Source organism: Balaenoptera acutorostrata, chromosome 13 (assembly GCF_949987535.1).
Source record: "Balaenoptera acutorostrata chromosome 13, mBalAcu1.1, whole genome shotgun sequence".
NCBI classification, from domain to species: Eukaryota; Metazoa; Chordata; class Mammalia; order Artiodactyla; family Balaenopteridae; genus Balaenoptera; species Balaenoptera acutorostrata.
This window is the reverse complement of record NC_080076.1, coordinates 75,216,144-75,238,929: the sequence shown is the minus strand read 5'-3', so window position 1 is coordinate 75,238,929 and position 22,786 is coordinate 75,216,144. Positions and strand designations below refer to the sequence as shown.

At 46.4% G+C, this 22,786-nt stretch overlaps 1 protein-coding gene across 12 annotated transcripts in view; it reads left to right on the top strand.

The window, feature by feature from the left end:
- GIT2 (GIT ArfGAP 2) overlaps positions 1-15,748 on the top strand; it is a 48,927-nt gene extending 33,179 nt beyond the window's left edge. For 5 of the 12 annotated variants that reach the window (XM_057526406.1, XM_057526402.1, XM_057526405.1 and 2 more), the window contains 6 exons: positions 1,642-1,890; positions 3,512-3,601; positions 7,564-7,646; positions 8,254-8,442; positions 11,683-11,746; positions 12,283-15,748. In XM_057526406.1, coding sequence (XP_057382389.1) covers positions 1,642-1,890; positions 3,512-3,601; positions 7,564-7,646; positions 8,254-8,442; positions 11,683-11,746; positions 12,283-12,495 — 888 coding nt within the window. In that variant the 3' untranslated portion in view covers positions 12,496-15,748. Of the gene's footprint in view, positions 1-310; positions 1,619-1,641; positions 1,891-3,511; positions 3,602-7,563; positions 7,647-8,253; positions 8,443-11,682; positions 11,747-12,282 lie in introns of those variants that run through there. The other 7 variants (XM_057526409.1, XM_057526408.1, XM_057526407.1 and 4 more) reach the window with 4 other exon arrangements.
- Positions 15,749-22,786: the final 7,038 nt, after the last annotated feature.

Here is a 22,786-nt window from a genome sequence, read left to right as displayed (position 1 = left end):
CACTTTGCAGCTGTTCTTTCTTTGGAAAGGGAGTTGCAGATATAAGTTATGCCCTGAAAGCCTTTCTGGTGTAGAAGCAATCTACCCTTTCTTAGGGATCACGCTTTGAGAAAACTGAGAATGAGAGTATTTCTGTTGCAAAGACAGTAAATCAGACTTTCACAAAAGTTTGGCACTACTAATATAAAGTATGTGGAATTTGTTTATTTAGCGAAGATGCATTGATTTTATTTCAAAGTTAGGTAAAGTTTTTTAATATATATAGTTGACAAAGTAGCATGATTTGTGTCTGATCTTTCACATTTAACAGTTGCTTGGAAAAGATGCTAATTAATGAAGAGGAGCAGCCACTATTGGTGTATTTTTCACAGATCGGTGCTTTCTAAAATAGAAATTGAAAGTAACTCCTAACACTGAATGGGCTTGCTATTGAAAAAGTAATGATCTCCTGGTGCAGACACAGTTGCTTGTGGACTTAAGCCTTGGCCCTGGTGGGGAATTTGGTCACATTTTACAATCTGTGTCAAAGAGTAGACAGCTGAACTCACACCACACCCAGCTTATAAAATGTCCTGGAAGATGGAGGAGCACCAGAGGGGAAGGACGTTGTGCAGCCTGGACTCAGTTAATTGTGTTTAAAATGCCAGATGCTAAAGAGTAACTCGGTTCCTTGCTGATCCCTTAACTCTAATTCATCCAGCACCATGAAGCAGCCTGCATGTAAGGAATGGAAAGAGCGTTCAGGGTCTCCAAGTGACAGCCTCTAACTAAAACGGGGTGGTGCCAGGCAGATTAGAGTGTTTAAAGCTGACACCACCACGGTCGCATTTTTGGGCGACAGAGCCAAAGGAGAGAGAGGCCAGGTATTCCGGCCCTGGCTGAAAGATGACCGATCACCAGAGGGCAGCGCGCGCTACGTGGAGCGTTCAGATGAAGATGTTGATAGTTCAATAGGTCTCCGGTTTTCTTCGTGATATGTTAATATAGCAAACTTAACCAAGATCTGGTTCCCTCTCTTTTTAAAAAAGTGCTAAATTGTTTGGAATTTTAAAGAGTATTATGTAATAAAAACTTGTTGATCTTATTTTTTCTTGTTGGCTTTTTGGGAAGCAGTAGCTCATCTGATTTTTCGTAAGCTGAATTTCACTGTCTTTCTTGCTTTGCAAAGCAACTCTAGTTATCTTTGTGCTGCTTCCATGGTGTCTGCTGACATTTTTGGCATTTGCAAATTGCTCAGGGCTCATTTGAGAAGCAAGTTACCTAAGTGATGTCTTAATGATCTCAAGCTCTTGCTTGAAACAGCCTTAGAATAATCCAGAGTGCAGCTTGCCTGCAAACATTTCCGAGGCCCACCATGACCAATTTTTACGTGGTTAGACAGTTCGCTTTTAAAAAGTCCAAACTGCAACGGTTTCACATTCAGAAATTAGCTATTTAATTTGCTTAAGTGACAAAGTGAGTTGATTGCGTTTCACTCATTCTAGAAGAAAGAGTTTTGGTTTGTAGTTGCCTTTGACTTTCAACCCAGCGCACTGTTACTGTTCTTATTGTTAGAGCTGGTAGTTGTATGCGTTTACTTGGTGTTTGCTTTTTCTGCTTGCTGTAGAAAAACACAGTCCCACTGCCAAACATGTCTTTCAGCTTCAAACACTCCAGAGTGAAAATTCGAACCTCAGGAAACAGGCCACAACCAATATATATCAGGTGCAAACTGATTCTGAGTACACAGACACTTCCAACCACTCTTCCTTAAAGAGACGTCCATCTGCCCGGGGCAGTAGGCCCATGTCCATGTACGAGACGGGATCAGGTCAGAAACCCTATCTCCCAATGGGAGAAGTGAACCACCCCGAAGAGAGCAGGACGAGACTCCAGCCTTTCCCTGCGCACGTAAGTAACACCACTGGCGCTTCTGCTTTTCACTCTGTGTCCAGCCTGACTCCTGCCTTCCCTCTTCTGAACCTGCAGATCCCCAGTCTCTGCTTTGCCAAATTGGGCTACAAGAGTCGTCCTTGTGTTTGCTGTATTAACATGTCGACAGGTGCTTGCGGTGTTCCCACAAGCACTCAGGGCCACTGGCCGAAAGTTTTCCAACTACCCTGGGGATTCTGGCTCTTGCTCAGCCCCTCTCCCCTTTTTCTCCCCCGTATCCATAATATCTTTACTGGCCAGCCACTATTGGAACTTTTTTGGTAACAAGCTTCCTTCCCTATTTCCAAAAACAAAAGCAAATTATAAAGTTTACTGGCGGAAGTAAGTACCGTCTTCTTCGAGGTAGACGGGCATGTGCCCCCTTACGCACAGGAGCCCTGAGAATTCAAAGCGCCCCCTCTGCTCCTCCCAGTGGAGCGGGTGGCGTCTGTGGCCTGGGCATGCAGGCCAGGTCTGGAAGCCTCTGGGCCTCCGCAGCCCCTGCACCTGTGGTCAGTGTGCCTGCTTAGCTGCATCCTCTTCCCTGCGTGGAGAAAGTGTTGCTTTTTCACTTCATAAGAATGAGATGTAAGAATTCTATATCGACCTTACAAGCGTTACATTCCAAAGATCGTATTGTGTAACAGGATACTAATGCTTCTATTTTACAGTGGAATAACTATTGTGTTGTGAGGGTTTCAAATATTATATTTCTTGGGGATTAATTTGTTTTAAAAAACCTATGTTTTGACAAAATGTTGCAGGCATTTTGAACCTATGTGATGTTTTCTCAAAGAGTAATATTTATCTTTTTGAATGTCAGAGTTATTCTTCAGTCCACTCTTATAGGAGTTTCCAAAAAAATTCTCAGAGTAAATAGAGAGTAAAGGGTATGGTCTAGGAAATTAAGCCCTAGTTTAATTTTGTCAAGCTTTAATGTGATAAAATTACAGTGTTGTTATATTGTAATTGGGAGTCTACTACTTCAACTTTTTAAGTTGTTTGGGCTGAACATTCTAAAGCAATTGATTTGATACATTTGGTGTAATGGGAATGCCATTGAACTAAGTTAAGAATCTTATTTTTGTATAACTGAAAACAAAATTTAGGAAAAGCCACTTTGTTAGTTTTCACAGTGTACTTTTTTATTTTAGAAACATTTAAAATGTAAGATCGTCTTATTGTAAAAGTTCTATATCTGTACTAAGGAGCAGATTGATAGCGTATACCAACTTTAAATCATTTGTATAGTTTTTCATTTCATATCATCTGTCCTGGTTAAAAAACAAATATTTGTTTAAGGCTGTCTATTAAAAAAAAAATTGGCAAATTTGACAAATTATGCTAGGTATTGTCTTTCCCTCATAGAAAAGTAACCTTATAAATTCCGAGTAATTTCCGAGAGGCATTTCACTAAGGGATTAAACATCTCTGGGGATCTGTCATTGGCTAGCATGGAAGTTTCAGCACTGATCTCACGTGTGTAGTGAGTTGCTTTTTAGGATTCTTTTACTGGAAACCTGGGCCGAAGCCAGGGTAGGTGGTGGGGTTTTTTGTTTGTTTTGTGTTTTCCCGAGTGTGTTTCTTTTTCCCCTTCCAGATTGGGAGGAGTGCGCTTGTGACCTCCTCTTCGTCTCTGCCTTCCTTCCCCTCCACACTTTCCTGGTCGAGGGACGAGAGCGCCCGAAGGGTTAAGTACACTCTGAATGCTCTGCTCTCTGGAGGAGGGGCAGCGCTCCTGGCGCTCTGTGCTTCTCCCAGCCCTCCCTCCCTCCGCTAAGTGCTCTCTGTCCTGCATGAGGCAGCGCTTCCCTCCTGGTGTCTCAGCTCTCAGCACTCACACACGCATGCATGTCTGCAGGAGGTGGCCTCCGTCTCCTCGAACTCCACATTGCTCAGTCTCACGTGACATTTAACAAAGTCTGCAGTTCACCCTGTAACACTGATTCTGAGCATTCTGTCTTTTCAAACAATCAGAAAATTAGCTGGCTGCTGGTTAAATATTATAATAGGGCAAATCTGTCCAAATTTGTTCAGAGAACTAGTGTATTTGGACTAACGGAAACACTAAGACATCGTGCTCTTTATTTTTTATTTTTTTTTACCTCTTGACATATTTTACCTCAGCACCTTACTTGACAAACCAAGGTTTTGCAGTCCCTGCGTTCTGCACCCGGATTGCAACACATGGCAGCACTGGAGGTGTAGGCACCTGTTAGTACGAAGCTGTTCACTTTGTTCTTTGGTCAAGTCCAGCTTGCCGACGTATAATTTACATTCCCAGTAACAGCACTTGATACAGGTAAGCTCCTTTTAGAGTAGCCAGGCAGCAAGTATTTATCAAGCACCTTGTCCACACCCAGCCTTTTGGAAAGTCAGTTAAAGGGTCCTGGGGACTTAGGTGACCTCCCTGCTCCCAAAGGCACTGTCAGTTTAAAAAACAGTTTCATGCATGAAGAGTACATGGCAGCAAGCTGGGAAAGTCGTGACAGAGCACAAGCTTTGCAGGCCTGCGTTCAGGTCCTGGCTCTTTTGTTTTTTACTGGAAGGGCAGTGTGGCTAAAGTGAGAGGAGGGAGGGTGGGTGTGGGTGAGGGACCACCTTTACAGACCAGGGGGATTTGCACTGCCCTTTGTCCGTTCCCTCCACGTTGGCAGGAACAATGGAGAGTCTTGCCCACTGCCAGTGCCTTATGGCTCGTGGAGGCCCTTTGGGGGTTCCTTTCTGCACTTCTGAGGTAATCTATTTAAAAAAACCTCTTGACATATGCTGCTATCTTCTGAGCAGTTCTGAAATTGAACTGCACTGTTTATATTACAGTATTTCAGTTAAAGTAAGGGGCAGTTAAATAGAAATGAATATCTTATTTGAAATGTTGTTGCTAAGAGTCAAGTAAACCTCTTTTTGTCCACTGTGAAAGTTTTTAAAAATTTGTTGGTAGTTTTGAGAATTATTGCAGAGACTGCTTACTGAGACAGTGTTTTGTGCCAGTCATTTAAACTGATGATCCTGATTGCTCCTGACAGCTTCATCGTGAGTTTAGGTTTTTATGGCATGTCTGTATGCAGAGAAAACTACAAATCTATTAAATAAACTGAACCAGCACCAGCTATAAGGTAACTTTTCTATTAACAGCTTTGAGAGAGCAGCACTTTTAACTAGTAGACCTTAGTTCTGCATGTTTACAATAATTTTCATAAAATTAATGCTGACTAATTTGAAATCCTGAAATATGCTTTTGTTGATAACGATGAAGGATTTAATGTAAGTAATGGATTTCCTGGGTGGTTATTGTTGTACGTTGTTTTCTGTATTTGAGAAACATTTCCTGAGTACTTTTATTAGGTATATGAGTCATTACTCTTCTAAAATGTTTCAATGAAACTTGGTACTTTTGATCATTGTGGAGGTAATGCATTTGATTTGTAATTATCAAATTTACATCAAGGAAGGCAAAAAGATGCATTATAAAAAGGTGGGATTTTTCTGGGTTTAATTCCGTTTTCTAGCTTTTTCCACCGGAGCAGCTCTGGACAAATGTCCCAGGATAATTATTTAAATGCAGGTTTTTAATATTCCATTTTATGCTGTGTATGTGCATGTACACACACAAACATACACTCATCTGTGTGTGTGTACGTATATATAAAAACTAAAGGAAAAGAAATTTATTAGACATTCACTGTGAAAGGTAAGAAGAGATTTTTTTGTTTTGTTTTGTTTTTTGTTTTGTTTTGTTTTTTGAGATCATCTCTGCAAGAGCCTGGTTTCACTGTTCCGTGCCTGCCTTTGGTCTTCCATGTAGATAGCCAGTAGCCAGTAACTCACTGATTGATCCGTGAAGCCAAACCAAAAGCAGCAAGTGAAGCAGAACTGCTTGCTGGTAGGAGATATAAACAAAGGGATCTTAAATGTTGTAGTAGTTTTTACAGAACTTAGCTTTACAGACTCTTTATAGCTGCAGGCCAACATTTTCAGTCATTTGCCAGATGTATTTGAGTGGTTTCAGTACAAACTCGTATTGAACTTTAGGAGCCCAGTGCAAGTGTCTTACGTTAAGTGACTGGGACCAAATAGAGCATTTGGGGGAAACATGAAAGACCTCAGCAGACAGAGAAAGTGTTCTCCCTGGGAGAGGACAGAGAGGGGTCACGGGGATAGTAAGCAGCACGTGGTGTGAATAAGGAGCCTTTCCCCATCTCAGGGCTGGCTGGCTGCCTGCCCGCCTGCCTGCCTGCCCGCCTGCCCGCATAGGGCCTTCAGAGGGCCAAGCAGCATTATCAGTAAGGAGCAAACAATTAAACTTTATAGAGACTTACTTAACTGACTCACTCTAAGGGAGCCATTCATTTGAGTGAAGCTACAGGGTCTCCGTATGTTTAAACAGGGCTCTGAATTTACAGGTTCTATATCTTTAGCCACATTTTATTGCAGCAACAATAAAATTTCTTAGGCACATGTTTTGATTAACTTGGATTAAATTCAAGTTACAGAGCTAGAAATAGCTCATATTTGTCTTTTGCAATTGGTAATCAATTTAGGTTTTAAATCAGCTTCCACTGATTTCTGTTCAAATGAAGAAATTCCCAAGCACTATGGGTAAAATAAATACTGAGGGGAAATCCTTTGTATTAAATACTCCAGAACTAACATAGTCCCTTTCAAAGGAATGTGGTCCCCTTCAAATGTTGTCACCTCAGAATGCCCTGTACTTAGCAGTGCTGCCATTTGCTCAAAACAGTTGTAGGGTTCCTGTGTCCCATTTTTGTTGCACCATATCTTTATGTTTTAAGGGATAGATGTTTTGGGAGACAGATGAAAGGTGTTGGAAACCAAGTGTCACACCGGGTTAATCCATTTTGGTTCACAAACAACGTGTGGCAATGAATGAATGGTTTCTGGTTTCCTTGTGTGGCTCACACAAGCCGTCTCTGAGGATAGTTCTTGGAGAGCTGTGTTGTGAGCAGTGGAGGTCCTCAGGGCCCCAGGTGTGGGGTATTGGAGGTAGCAGGAGACAGGAAGCCCAGGTTCTTAGTCCAGGTTTTCTGCTGACTCTTTGACCTTGGGGGTGACCCCCAGCTCTTTTGGCCCTTCCTTTTCCCATCTGGTATTAGACTAGCTAACCTGCAGGCAACTCCCAGTGCTGACGATCTGTGGATATATGTGCGGACCCATTTGCTTCTTAAATGGGCCCCATTATATTATAGTTAAACTCCATACTCCTCAGCTAAACGTGAGCGTTGCCTTGCATGTCTGTTAGTTTGTACCGGGGATCTGTGTATGGAGCAGCTAAGAAGCAAAGAAGAAAATGGGGCAGAGAAGGAAAGAAACCGTTTCTGGATCCACTATTCATCTCTTACTAAATTTTAAAAAAAATTTTTGTTTTATTTTCTGGCTGCGCCACGTGGCTTGCAGGATCATAGTTCCCTGACCAGAGATCAAACCCGGGCCCCGGACAGTGAAAGCACCGTGTCCTAACCACTGGACCACCAGGGAATTCCCTGTTCCTAAATTTTTAATAAAGCATCGGCCCCCGTCCCAGATGAGATCTGGGGCATGAAGGCCACGTAGCCTGACAGGTAACAATTCCTGAGAAGGCACCCAAGAAGTGTCTGGTGCTCTCAACTAATGGGGTCGCCTTTTCTCTTGTAGGCATCCAGGCTGGAGAAGCAGAACAGCACACCTGAAAGTGACTATGACAACACTCCCAATGACAGGGACCCGGATGACTTGGGGTACATGTGCAGGAAGAATGCCCTGGGGCTGGGCTCTTCAACCAGAGACCGAGCAGCGTGGTCAGGAGGCACACTTCACCACCTGCACCCGCTTCTCTGTTTTCAGACCCATAAGGTCCTCAGATATTAAGGCATAAGTTCATAGTTCACACCTCTTCCCATCTCACATTATTGCCACAGGGGCCTTTTTTCCTTTTACCAGCAGATTAGACTCATCTCTGAGTCTCTGTAATGCGCTTAAAGTCAGTTCTCCATTTCATTTTCGAGTCAACGTTAGGTTACATCCTGCATTTGTATCCCAAGGAATTGGCTCGATTAGGGTGGCTTCATAACCACACACCCTCCCTGTTCCGGTTGTTGCCTCCCTTTCCCCGTCTTCGGCCTTCCTACGAGGGTCATCACGTCCACCCCCGTGGTAGAATGAAGCAGCCTCCCTATGAGCTGCGGCTGCCTGCTGATGAACCAGCCTTACCCTGAGTCTCCTGCCAGACAGGATAAAGGAAACCACAAAAGCAGCCTTCGGCACATGCACATGCTGTGGGTCCTAGAAGCAGAGAGGCAGCTGATCAGTACCTGTCACATTTAACCACTTCTTCAATGCTCACAGGCCAAGCAGGAAGGGAAGGCAAAGAAGTACAGTGTGGCAAGGTGATGGCTCAGGCCCAGATGCAGCAGAGCCCCACGCGGCCCCGAGCCCCGTCTTCCCCAGCACCGAAGACGTCATCCGGAAGACTGAACAGATCACTAAAAACATACAGGAGCTCTTAAGAGCAGCCCAAGAAAATAAACACGACAGGTAAGGGGGCTTGACTGTCCGGCCTGGCAGGACGTGTGCACGTGCTCTGGAAGAGATGCTGCTGCTCCCTTACAGGCGGGGATTTTTTTTTTAATGCGCTCACTTCAAAAGTTGTTGAAAATTTCAGGTTTATGTAACAGGCTTAAAAACAAATTTGTAAATTTGTCTTTTTTTTTAATGTAGTATTTTTAATCTTTCATCTTCTTATGAAGTGCTCTGAATATAGCTGCCTCTAGAGATAGAATTGCAGCGTATTTGGGGTAGTGACATTCCTAGTTCTCGAGGTGAAAGAAGCTACCTCAAAACTGGCAACACATTCTCCCGGCCACACTGCTGTCTGTGGTCTCTTTAGCTGGGGAGAAATCTGCTGCCATAGAAGGTATCCTGAAATGAACCTGATTTCTTACCTTTTTCCCTCATGCATGTGCACGTCTAAGAAGCAAGTGGTTTTTAGAAAAGTTTATCTAATTGTCACCCAAATCATTCTGTGCTCCTGAATGAAGAGTCTGCTCGCTCTGGGCAGAACCATATCTTGCAGAGTTATTTCTTACTGCAGAGAAGGGCCCGGCTCTCGTTCTAACTCACCCCTCTGTTCTCTGGCAAGTTGTTAGCTGTTGCAGGTGGTATCCTAGTCTCACGCGGCCGGCCTGCTCCAGACACAATCATGACACGTTTAACATCATCCCACTGAGTTTATGAAAGCGGCTGAATTTGATCAAAACCCAAGAACAATCTCATTTTTTTCATTAGGTCAGCAAAGTTTAGGGCTTCAGTGAAGAACTTCTCTCCATGCCTTTGCACAAACAAAAGTTGTTCAAGGAACACAGTACTGCTTCTTCTTTTTCCTGTTCTCTTCCATGAAAAGATGCACCAGTGTCTTTTGCATTCTCCGTGTCCCTCGCACTGCCATGCTCACCTCCCCATTTTCTACCCTTTTCCGTTTTGCTGTACAGCTCAGACTTCTCCCGGTGTCATTATTTCCCACTCAGTAGGAGAGGAATGGTCAGTGTTTATTGAAGGAGCAGAGCTAGTCTTCATGGCTGGACTGCTGGAGGCTCCTCAGAGAAAAGGAGGAACCTGCATAATTTCTCAGCCTCCTTCCACGAAAATTATATAGCTGTTTATCTCCCCCCTCCCCCGGACTTCCTCTTTATCACACGCCCTTCCTGCCTCACACGCTACAGGTGTGGAGTTCCTCTGCTCAGCACCACAGCCTTGGCAACAGACAACTTCATTACCACAGTACATAAAGCAAAACGTTTCACACCTCAAATGTATCAAGGCACCGTGATAACCAGATGAACTCCTTCCCTGGGGCTCTCCCACCATTGAACAACATGCTTCGCTTCTCATTTCCCCTGGCTCAGAAGTGCCTTGCTCGTATTTCAAACAGTAACCAAGAACTATGCTTACATTAAGTTTCTCTCTTTGATGGTTGTCAAAAATATAAATATCTGCCCTGGAGCTGTTTCTGGCTTCAAAGATCACAATATGTGGTGCTTGGTACAATATGGGAAGTTTCTTTTTTTTTTTTAAGATGTACAAATCCATTCAATATATGTCATGATCTGTTTTCTGTAAGAACCATGAGAGAATGATGCAGAGATTTTTAATCATCAACTCACTCTTTTGGTTTAAACTAGAATTGGTCTAGAGAATTTATATTTTATAAATTGTTCAGTGTTCTCTTAAAATCTCTGGTTCCTTGCATATCTGAGACACTTTCTCTTTTTTTTGGCTGCATTGGGTCTTTGTTGCTGCGCGCGGGCTTTCTCTAGTTGCGGTGAGCGGGGGCTACTCTTCGTTGAGGTGCGCGGGCCTCTCATTGCAGTGGCTTCTCCTGTTGCAGAGCACGGGCTCTAGGTGCGCGGGCTTCTGTAGTTGTAGCACGTGGGCTCAGTAGTTGCGGCACGCAGGCCCTAGAGTGCGTGGGCTTCAGTAGTTGTGGCCCGCGGGCTCTAGAGCACAGGCTCAGTAGTTGTGGCACACGGGCTTAGTTGGTCTACGGCATGTGGGATCTTCCCGGACCGGGGCTCGAACCCGTGTCCCCTGCACTGGCAGACGGATTCTTAACCACTGTGCCACGAGGGAAGTCCCGACACTTTCATTTATAACCTTGCATTATACGAATTAAACCCATGCCTTTTTCTCTTGTTTTCTCCTCTCGATGATCCATTGCTTGTGCTCGTCCTAAGTGGACCAGTAGCCCATGCAGGCACGGTCAGGCCTAGTCCTGGTCCCCTGGGCTGAGCAAGCTCCCCACAGCCCCTAACCTTCCCTCAGCCTGGTCCCATCCCCTCAGCCTCCAGCCTCACTCCCTGCCTGTCTCTGTTTCTGTCTCTCTCTCTTACACACAATTACACAGTCCAGGGATTACTACATATTATGCGCAAAAGCCTTTTCAAGGAAAGATAACAAGTTGTGAACGTGGACCCCCTCTGGTAGAGAAGGAGGAGGACTTTGTCATTAATCTGCATGTGCTTTCTTTCGTGGCTTATTGAGGACTTCCTAAAATATGTCGTAATGAGTGAGTTTTTGAGAGATGTCCTTAGGAAAAATGTCTGCTCTGTGTAGCAGGAGGAAAGGGTGAATTATATTTCTGGGTCAAAATGAAAACCATAACCAGCAAAACATAAAACTCTTAGGTGTGGCTCTCAGTTAATGCTCAAGAAACATTTATGGCTGATACAGTGGTTGCTGTGGACATTGCCTTTTTTTGAGGGTCTTTGTCACCAGATGGGTTGTTGCCCCTTCACATTTGCAAGTTAAATAACTCCTATGCATTGGTGTTTTTGTTATTTCATGGTGTATGCTTCTAACTGCTCATAAAGGTAAAAGTCGGGAATTCCCAATTGGAAAGCATTTTGGTATAATTCAAACCAGTTTCTTGAGACGCAATGATTTAATTAAAATGTAGGCAGTCTTAATTTGAATGACCACCTTGAGGAGGTGTAGATATCTTTACAGACTGACTGTTCTGTGGCTCCGCCTGGCTGGTAGTGGACGTTGCCTGCATTCAAACCTGGAGACTGTTTTTGTCTGACTGAGTGAACTTTCCAGAAAGGATGGGGCCCCTGCTTTACCACAGAGCGCCTCCTGTTGATGGGGATCCACAGCAGGTTGGCCATGGCCTCAACCCCTTTGTTACGGGAATGTAAACGGGACCTATTCTTAGCCGAGTATTCTCTGTCTCTGAATTATTTTCACTGTCTTTGAATAACCTCTTCAATATTCTTGCAGTTATATTCCCTGCTCAGAGAGGATACACGTAGCTGTTACAGAAATGGCAGCATTATTCCCCAAAGTAAGTCACTCCCTGCTAACTTGGTTCAGATCCCTTTTAATGAACCGTAAGAAATTTCTTTATGACCTTTACATTATATTTATCTTTTTGTAGCACAGAAAGTTTTAAATATGCAAGTAGCCATATAGGGCTTTGAAATATTTTTTGTGCTACATGAGTATTGATTTGGGTTTAATAAGACAAGAATGTACAAGCCAAATGCTGAAAGGTAAAGCATTAATAGAATGAAATTTTATCTGGAATATTTCACCCAAGTGGATTAATGTTTTTCAAAAACCACTTCAGTATAGCACTACTAAATGCATACTACTAAATACACTGCATGCACTTTGACATTTGAGACAGAGCCCTTCAGCATCCGCCACACTGTGGGTTGCCAAGCTTGCAGTGTTCCGAGCACCCTCAGTGAAAAAGTGCTGGACAGAACTGCTGTTCACTGTGGAATAGCTTGAGTTGTTTTCCGAGGAATGCTTGTCCCTGCTCTCGGATACATCCACCCTGCAGTTCATGGCGAATGCCTGTGTTTTTCTGTTTAGAAACCCAGGTCCGACATGGTGAGGACTTCCCTCCGCTTACTGACATCCAGTGCCTACCGACTCCAGTCGGAGTGCAAGAAGACCCTCCCAGGCGACCCGGGCCCGCCCACGGACATCCAGCTGGTCACACAGCAGGTCATCCAGTGTGCGTACGACATCGCCAAGGCCGCCAAACAGCTGGTCACCATCACCACCAAAGAGAACAACAACTGAATGGCAGGGCTGGCCCGGCCCTTCTGTTTTCGAGGCTTTTCTAAGTCCGGTTTCCAATTTAGACATGGAACTCTTCCGATTTTTACAGAAACAAACGTTTAATGAAAATTTAAAACTTTTTAAAAGAAAACTCAGTATTATTTTTGCATGTTTTCTAACAAATTTTCAACTGTTAATTTAACCCACTTGCCTTATTTGTGCCTGTTTGCCAGTTTACCTTCTGACGTGCTGTTGTGCTGTCCGTGACCGTCGAGTTAATGATCATAGATATCCAAAAGCAGATCTTCATTTTTTAAAGTATTTTAGAACTTTTCCATCCCTTCAGACTCCTTGCCTATGGCTAAAACTATAAGTGAGAGTTTTACTGAAACATTCTCCGGAGAGAGTTGGGTTAAAAAAAAAAAAAATCAACATTGTCTGTTCCCTATCAAGCATTGTGCAATAAGCAGATTTTCCAGCCTCTACTGCAGAATCTCTAAGTTTGGGGTATCTCCAAGCAGGCATGTTAGAGAAAGGACTTTGCCACTTTCTAAAAATAGTGTAACGATCTCTCTTGGAAGGAAACAATGAAGTGTTCAGTATCTTTTAACTGTTCTATCATATTAGATGTTCTCTCATCTAATTCTTCAATCCTATCTCTGTCTATTTCTATTTTACTATCATCCTGAAGTCTCCATGGCATCCGATAAGCACTCATGCTCCCTGTAGTGTGTCCCTTGGCCGTGTTATCACGCACACTCTGAAGAGCCTCAGTCCCACAAGCCGTAACTAATTTCGTCCCTCCCCATTCAGATAGCACTGCCATAAACGGTGACAAGAGCAATGATCTGCTCCCCTTACTCCTCTAGCCGCCTAAAGCCTTCCCACACGACCTGCTTCGCATATCTCGCCACCTTTAAGGACTTCTTATGAGGTAAGATGTGTACAATCACCTGAGTTCGCTTCTCTTCCATTATCTCACTGGTACTTCACAGTTAGACATCACCTTTCAAGGGACTTCCAATGCAGGGGGTGTAGGTTCGATCCCTGGTTGGGGAGCTGAGATTCTACATGCCTCATGGCCAAAAAAAACAAAACATAAAACAAGTGATATTGTAACAAATTCAGTAAAGACTTGAAAAAAAATGGTCCACATCAAAAAAAAAAATTCTTTAGACATCACCTTTCAAGAATTCCCTGGAGTGCTCTCGCTGACTACCCACTATTCCAAAACTACGAAAGCATGCAGGTGTAAATTCTGGAACGTACCGAGATTAAGTTAATCTCAACTGAGCCTTTTAAGTTACTAAGAAGAGCTTTGTTGTTCTAAAAGCTAAAGCATATTCCTTCCTGCTTGTTGCCGCAGTTTTGTGTGGGTGTGGCTCAGACCCTGACCTAGACCAGGAGGGCCAGGGGGTACTGACATTGGTGAGTGAGGCGAGCCAGGTGCCCAGGGCAGGGGACGGTGGGGGAGCCCGTGGCATATCAGTGGGCACAGCAGCTCCCTGGCTCCACTCAGGCTGCCACGTGGAAAAGTGGGCCTGGGGTTGCTGGAGCTTTGATTTGTCAGGAGACACCAGATATTTTTTGTGCCGTCTCCCCATTTGTAAATGTTCGCGACTCATCTAAAAGTGTTCACGGCACACGTGTGGGTGAGCTTCGGCCTCTACGCTGCCAGCTCACAGCTCTGCTGTGTAGTGTGAGGGCCTGGCTTCCCTGGTCTCCCCCTGTTTAGCCTCTGAGCCTTACGTGGAGCGTGGCCACCGTGCCCTGTGATCAGTTGCTGTTAGTCCTTGTTTCACCCATCTTTTCTGTCCCATAGCGCTCGTTCACACACGTGAAAAAGTCAAACTAATCAAAGTTGCCTAAAAACATCCTCAATAAGCCTGTATTTTCACAGAACTGTTTGATTCACAAACACCTTTGTAGTGTGACCGAATGCTGTCGGAGAGGAGCACCGCCATGGTGTTTGGTTTACTAAGTCACTGTGAGTGGGTGCTTTCGCCGGCTTTTGCTGCACTGAGTAGTGTGGGGAAAGGGTCCACATCTCCAAGACTTGTCTGCACAAACCTAAGTGCCATGCTCTTATTGGATGCTGAGGGGACACCTTCTCAAAGGATGTCTTCTACCTTAAGTTCAAGCAGTGTCTGAGAACCTTTTCTGCATGCTGCATGTACCGGGCTGTCCCTCCTCTTCCTTGCAAACACGTGCCCTCCTGCCAGGCTTACATGGGCTCCTCGGGAAAGACCCAGCGGCAGTCCAGAGTCAGTGCCCTTGGCCTCCCGGGGAGGACGGGCTTCTGGATAATGAGTCGCCTGCGGTGGGTGAAGTGGTGTCTTCACTCCAACACTCAGGACCTGCAGTGATGGACGCTGTTTCATGCCGCTGGAGAAAGTCAAGGAACATGGGGACCACCAAAGCATTTCCAGTTGTGAGAACACCGCAGGAGGTTGCTCTGTTAACCCACAGTGCCAAAACCCGGGAAGGAAGTTCCCAGGTGGAGTGACAGGAGGGCCACAGCTCGTCCTTCTCATCAAAGTGCCCTGCCCGTTTCCTCGGCCCTGAGAGGCCGGGGTTAGAGGTCCCCGGGGCCTGCAGACAACTCGCACCTTGTCTGAACGGTCGTTCACCGTCTTTTGCACATGGGTTCCACAGCCTTGCACTAGTGTCTGAGTTCTGTAATGTCATTCTCTTACCCTTGATTCTCAAATCCCTGCCCCCTCAAATGCCCCTCGGAGCTGAGAGGTCGGAGGTAGGAAACCGGCATTTGCCACTTGCTGGGGGGAGACAGCTCCACCCCTGGGCTCCTTCAGCTGAAGTCATCTTCTGCCTCGGAACGCAAATAGTTCGTACTTGCCAAAGAACAATGAATCGGGCCCAAAGACCAAATACAGCATCTCATCAATTGGAACTACAAACGCACAACTTCAGGAGCTGTCCTCCGATCCCTCCAGCAGTTTAAGCTGCAGAACCAGAGTGAGACCGGCATGAGTGTCCTCCGCAGCCACCCTGAGCTCCCCAAGCAGAGAGTTTTCCTTCTTTCCTTGTCCTGGTTGAAGGTCACCTTGATTTTACAAAAGAAAATGCTGCATAGGAAAAATGAAATGCCTTTTATTCCAATGTGTTTTATCCATGTCACCCATTATTCTGTACTTATTTTTCCTGTTTGTTGTACATTCTATTCCTGTAATTATTGTTCAACCCTTTAAGCGTTGTAAAATCGTTTTGGAATTTGTGCCTGCTACTTATGCAATAAACAGGCTCTGTAAGTGTCCTTGTGGTAATTCTATGCTTCCCATCAATAAGTTGATGTTTCCAGATACTAGGTCAAAGTTCCTAGAAAGTTCTTCCCACAGAACCCCATCTTTGATGAGAGACGGTATCAAATGTGCCTCCACCCTGGGGGGGCTCTGTCTGTTTTCAGAAAGGATGACCTTTTCCTCCTCTGTGCTCAGCAGATAGCTTTCTTACAAGAAGTCTTGCATCAAGGAATCAGTTCCATGTATCTTATCATGATGCATTTACTCCTCACGTTAAATTTTGTAAATTCAGCGAAAGCCAGCCGAGCGCAGGCGCCCTCACTTCTCCTGGGCAGGTGATCGGGTGGCGAAGTCAGTTGGGTCTCTCGAGGCCCCCAGTCTTCTACTTTCAGAGCCAGGCTGTTGTGCGGGTTCACATGGGGGGGCTGTGGGATAGATTTACACCGGGTTCGACAAGGATACCCACAGTCCCCGACAACTGTCCTCCCGACGGGTGACTTGGGGCACTTCTCCCAAACGGAAGAAGGGGTGGGGCAGCACGGGTGCCTTTCTAAGCGAGAACCCCGGGGAAGACGGGGCATCCTCTCTGTGTGATCCAGCTCGTCCGAGGACCTCGCAGTTCAGACCCATCATCAGCTCACTCCCAGAGACAGCTCCTAGGGCAGGGGTTCTCCAGTGAGCCAGCATCAGAGCCCCTGGAGGGCTTGGGAAAGAGTCTCCTGTTCACCTTTGCTTCAGCAGCTCTGGGGCAGGGGCCCAAGAATCTGTGCTTCTCACGGGGTCCCAGGGCTGCTGCTGCTGCTGGTCCAGGGACCGCACTCTGAGAAGCACCGCTGTAGACCATTTTCAGGCCCCGCCACCAACACCGCACAGCTCCTTGCCTTCTGCTTTCGAGACACGCCTGGGACCCGGGACCGTTTACTGCAGTGTTGCAAAGCTTGCACCTGGACCCACCTCGCCTCAAGCTACAAAATAACAGAGAAACTGTATTCGACTAAAAATAACTGTGTGCATGGGCAGTTGGGGCAAATTCTGGACCCAAAAGATACAAAAAGAAAGACAAAAAAAAAAAAAAAAAAACTGCCATTTCTGAAGACCCAGGAGCAAAAACAGCGTGTTGGGAGCAAAAGTAGGGTACTGAGCATGCCCCCTGCACTCAACACCACCTAAGGGGGAGGTAGAGTACCTAAGCCACCCCTCCAGCCAGACGTCTGGACACAACCCTACCCTCACCCCATATAAGGAACAGGCTTGCCCCACCCGTCAGCTAGCGAGCAAGCCAGGGAAACTGTTGTTTGTTCTTGCTCCCCCCTGCTGCAGCAGGGGCCCCAATAAAGCCTTGCCTGAATTTCATGTCTGCCCTCTAGTCAATTTCTCTTGATTGGGGAAGGCCAAGAACCCTGGTCGGTATCACTTTTAGCTGTGTTTTTATAATAATTATAATTAAAGCTCACATTTATCAACTATTTACTCTGTGCCAGGCACCGTGCTGGGTTCCTTATGTATATTAACTTGTTGAATCCTATCTGCAGCCCTGTGAAACAGGAGGAGTTGTTCCCATTTTACAGATGAGGAAGTTACACTTGAGGAGGTTACGTCCCGCATCCAGGGATGAGGGAGAGCGTGTGAGTTATTGTCAGTCCGGTGTGTCTTCCTCGTAATCAGCCAAGGTGGGTTTTCATGACCCTAGAGGGGTCTGTGACTAAGGAGCTCAGAGAACGTGGCCTCTGTGCAGAGGTGAAGCCCGGGGAGGCTGCATCCCTGAAGGTCCGCGTAAGAGGTGATGTGAGATGATGTGAATAAAGGGCATTAGTAAGTAACCGGGGCACAGTCTTCTTGTGCCCATAAGACGTGTCTCACCCTTGAGCCCCAGGCACCAGGACCCCTCCAGCGTTTGTTGAGTGACCGACTGGCGGGACTGTCCACTGGCTCCCAAGCATGGGCATTGCTTTCCCAACCGTGGGGCTGCACAGAGGCGGCCTCACCACAGGGACAGCTTGGGGGCCATCTGAGGTTGACATTCTGCGAGGCTGTCCAGGAGCCGGTCCCCGTGGCCCACGGACACCGGGCAGAGGTGGCCACCAAACCAGAAGCCAGAGCCACACCAGGTGGGACGGATTCCTTTATAGCTTTACGGGGGCATGTGGCAGCTTACCACAGAGTAGGTCCCCGGGGAGGGGCCTCTGGGGACAAGGAAAGGCACAGTGAAGCCCTGCTTCATCCTGCCCCCCCAAACATACCATCCTCCCTCCCCCACACCCAGGTCCTTGTTCACAAGCACAGCTTCCCTGGCCACCCTCCCCAAACTTCCCAGCCCATTTCTTGCCCCAGTGCCTCTTCTCCCCCAAATCCCTTTTCACCCCTCACCCCTTCCCAACACCTTCCCCTCTCTTCCCTCTCAGGCCCCTCACTCCTCTCCCTTCCTCTCCAGCCCTTGTAGCACCACCCTCTGTGTCCTGCCCCTGCCCTCAGCCTTCTCTCCACCTCCTTTCCATTTCAGATCCCCAGGTAATTACCTCTCACCCAGCCTTGGCCTCTTCTCTTGCCTTAGTCCTGTAAGCTCCGTCTTTCTCCCAGGTCCTACTTTCCTCAGGAGCCCAGGACACATTACAGACAGGAAGTCTGGTCTTACAATTTGCACACACATCCCCACCCACACGATGGCCTAAGAGTGGCTCTTAGCCCCCCTCGCCCCACACCTTGCTATCTGCTTCCCTCTCCCAGCCCTCCCCTCTCAGGACCTCTCCCTCTTTCAATACTTCCCCACCCTACCCCACCCCGTTCCTTTCAGACCAGAGGGGCTGAGTTCACACTGGCACTCATTGTGTGCAGTCACTGGGCTAAGTGCAATTTTCTACGGTAGCAACTGAAACAACCCCCCATTTTGCAGATGAGGAAACTGAGGCCCAGTTAGTGGTGGTGGAGCAAGTCAGAGCACGGGGCCTGTGCTCAACCATGGAGCACTTCCTGGCACAGTGGACCCTCCAGGATGAGGGCTGCAGGAATGTGGCAGACAGCAGACCTTCTGGAAGCAGAAGAGGGTGAGGAATGGCCACGACCTGGATAGAGGTAAGGTGGGAGGGAGGTGTGGGGCAGACTCAGAGGCAATCCTCTTGCCTGGGAGCATCAGAGAGGAAGGCCGGGATGCTGGTCTCTGTGTGGTCTTCTGCCCACCCTGGGTGCCGGGGGAGTTTAAAGGAATGTTGAACACTGAGTTTTTGTTTTGTCTTCCAATTCCGTGTTTGCCACAGTATTTCTTGTCTTTTCTCTGTTTCAAATTGAGACATTTGGTAACCGCTACTCAAAGTCAGACTCGGATCTATGAGTGGAGGATGTTGCCCAATTCAGCTGTTTCAACAGTTCAGGGCCTCACAGATCCCACAGGGCACGTAGAGGCGCCCAGGTCGGCCATTCTGGAAGGAGCAGCCCTGTGCCTGCTGCTGGAAGCCAGGGGGGCTCCCTCCAGGGGACTGGATGGGACTCCCCGCACTCAGGGAGGGAGGGAGGAAGCTGGCTCAGTGGAGGAACGCAGCCTATCCGGCCTGCTGCTTCCTATTCAAGCAAGGTGGAAATCCTGCCGGAGTCCAGCAGCAGAGATGAGGGTGCTTCCACCACTGGCAGGTTGTCTACTGGGCAGGGGAGGAGGCGGGGGATCCTCTTGACAGGAAAAATAGGTCCATTTGAGCTTGGTGGTTTCGGTATCTATCTTACCCATCCTCACATCCCCATTCTCCACTTTTCATGGATGAAGAACTGGCCCAAAGAGGGGTCACCTGGCCCCTAAGTGGTGGGGCATCAGGACAGGAACCCAGGCCAGCCTGGGCCACAGCCTCTGCCCTTCCCCCTCCATTCTGTTCACCCCACCTCCCCCAACTTGGACTCTTACGTACAGAAACGTGTCTAACGCATCCATGCAGAATTATAAAGTGGCCCCCTGTGTCTCCGCCACCAGGTCAAGAAACAGAGCATTGCCTTTGCATTAGAAGGCACCATGGGTCCTTCCTTCCCCAGACTTTAGTGCTAATTGCTTCCTTGCTTTTGGTTGAACACCTGTGTGTACCCCTTTTTAAGTAAGAGCTTTCTTTTGCCTGTTTTCAAACTTGTAACCGGAGCCACTGATGTATGCTTTTCTTCCTTCACATTGAGATTCAGCGTGCGTGTGTAGCTCTATTTAGTACATTCCCCATGTTGTGCAGTCTTCACTGAACGTATACACCATGATTTATCTATCTAGTATTTTATGGATGGACGTTTGAGTTTAGTTTTTGGCTCTTATGAAAAAAAACTGCTTTGAAAAATATATCTTCTGGTACATGTGTTGTATGTTTCTGTAGGGTATATGTATACCTAGGTGTGGGACTCCTGGGTCATAAAGATGTGCATCTCCAAACTGTAACACTGTTTCCATGCTGTCTTACAAAGGGTTGTACCAGCAGAAGATGAGATTTCCCCCTGTTCTACATCTTCATCAGCAGTGGTGTAATAAGCAGTTTTAATGTTGCCAATCCAGTGGGCTTGTATCTAGTAGTTTTAATTCGCATTTCCTGATCTATAATTCAGCTGAGTGCTTTTCCATGTTTATCATAGCCATTTAGATTTCCTGTTTGGTGAAGTGCCTGTTTGAGTGTTTACCTATTTTTCATTAGGTGCTGTTTTTTTTTCTTTTTCAATTATTCATAGGAGGGTTTTTTTTTTTTTTTTTTTAATGTTCTGACCATTTTGTTGCTATCTGTGTTGCAAACATCCTTGCCCATTCTGTGGGCATGCCTCCCTCTCAGGTGTCTTTTGAAGCTTTTTTAATGTAGTCAGATTTATCAATCCTTTCCTTATGGTTAGTGTTCCTTGGGTCTTAAGAAACCTCCCCTACACTAGATTACTATTACGTTTTACTTTGATATAATTGTAGACCCACAAAATAATTGCAAAAACTGTCCCCCGTGCCCTTCACTCAGCTTCCCCCAGTGGTGACATCTTACATAACTATAGTACAATATCAAAATCAGGACACTGCTTTTGGTGCAATCACAGACCTCATTCAGATGTCATAGATTTTAGACGCATTTGTGTGTGTGTAGTTCTTGCCATTTTACCACGCAAGTAGGTTCCTGTCACCACATGAAGTTACAGACCTGCTGCATCACCAGACACCTCCCTCCTGCTGCCCCTTGAGTCATACCCATCTCCTGGCAACCATGAATCTGTTCTCCCTCATTTTCTCCTTTCAAAAATGTTATATATGTGGAACCATATAGCGTGTGACCTTTTGAGACTGGCTTTTTCACTCAGCGTAATACCCATCCAAGTTGTTCAGAGACCGAGGTCATGGGGAGGGGGCCCAGAAACCACTGTAGGACTGTGTCCTGACCAGAAACCTTCCACACCCATATTTGGAAATGGGTCCTTAATTTTTTTCCTGCCAGAGGGTAGGAAATACCTCCTTAAGGAATAGAGGCTGGGTTATTTACTTTTGGTTTATCTTGTAGTTTTGTTAATTATCTAGTATCTGCCTTTTTCTTTGTTTGTTTTTTTAATAACATTTTCCCTCATTTCAAAAATGTTCTCTGTGGAAAATATAGAAAAGCACCCAAAATGAGAAATACCCATTATCCCAACTTTGAGAAATACCCACAAATATTATGTTTCCTTAAAAATGAAGTTACGGGGCTTCCCAGGTGGCGCAGTGGTTGAGAATCCACCTGCCAATGCAGGGGACATGGGTTCAATCCCTGGTCCAGGAAGATCCCACACGCCACAGAGCAACTAAGCCTGTGTGCCACAACTACTGAGCCTGTGCTCTAGAGCCCGCGAGCCACAACTACTGAGCCCGCGTGCCCCAACTACTGAAGCCCGCATGCCTAGAGCACATGCTCCACAACAAGAGAAGCCACCGCAATGAGAAGACCATGCACAGCAATGAAGAGTAGCCCCCACTCGCCTCAAATAGAGAAAGCCCGCGGGCAGGAACTAAGACCCAACACAGCCAAAAATAAATAAATAAATAAATTTATAAAAAAAAAAAAAAAAAAAATGAAGTTACGTAGCTATTGCTTTTGAACAACTTTTTAACACAGCATGAATATTTCTCCAGAACTTTCAGAAAATTTTAAGCATTCCATTTCATTTTAATTCACTGTATAATACCCCAAACTCAAACAGCCTCCTGGTGTTGGACATACAGGTTATCAGTTTTTGCTACTCTAACGAATGCTGTGAGGAACATCTTTGTTCCAGTCTGATTGTTACTTATGCTCCTGGGCCAGGAGGCAGCTTGGTGCATTTCGGGAGGGCTCCTGGAGGGCTAGCCACTATGGGGCCTGGTAGGCCAGGGGAGGATTTGGGTCTTGGTCCTAAATGCAGAGGGACACCATTGAAGACAGTGGAAGATTTTCATTTCAGGTGTGTGTTTGTAAAAGATCTGCAGGATGGAGAGAAAAGTGAGGTGGATGGGTGACTTCAGGCAGAAGTCAGTGGTAGGGATGAAAGATAGGTAGATGGTGGTGAGAGGGAGCAGAGTGGATGGACTCAGAGATTTCAGGTCAAAGTAGCAGGACTCAGTGCGCTGGGGTGTGGCTCCTGCAGCGGGCAGGTGGATGGCAGTGCCACTCACTTCCCTGAGGACGCCGCAGGAGGGCCAGGTGGCTGTCGCTGTTGTTTCGTTTAATGATGGCAGTTCAGGAGAGGTCTTTTGATTCTTCTTCTTGTGCTGAGTTTGAGGCATCTTTGGGGCATATAGTGGAGATGCCAGAGCGCTAGCAGATATAGGAGTCAGGACCAGAGATACAGATCCAGGAGTTATCGATGTGTACATGGCACTGGATGCGAGGGACCTGGCTCACACACATCATGTAGGAAGGGCCTGTGTGGTGCCTGGGCCTGAACGGCTGGCAGAGGCCAAAGTAACTCTGCATAGGTGCCCAAAGAACCCCGCTTGTATCGTCAAGAATGTGTATGGTAACTGTAAGCCAGGCTGTTCAGTTTGTCTCAGGAGTGACAAGTCAGCAGCATGAATGACAGTGCCACACGGCTTGGTTAATCTCACACATGGGGAACTC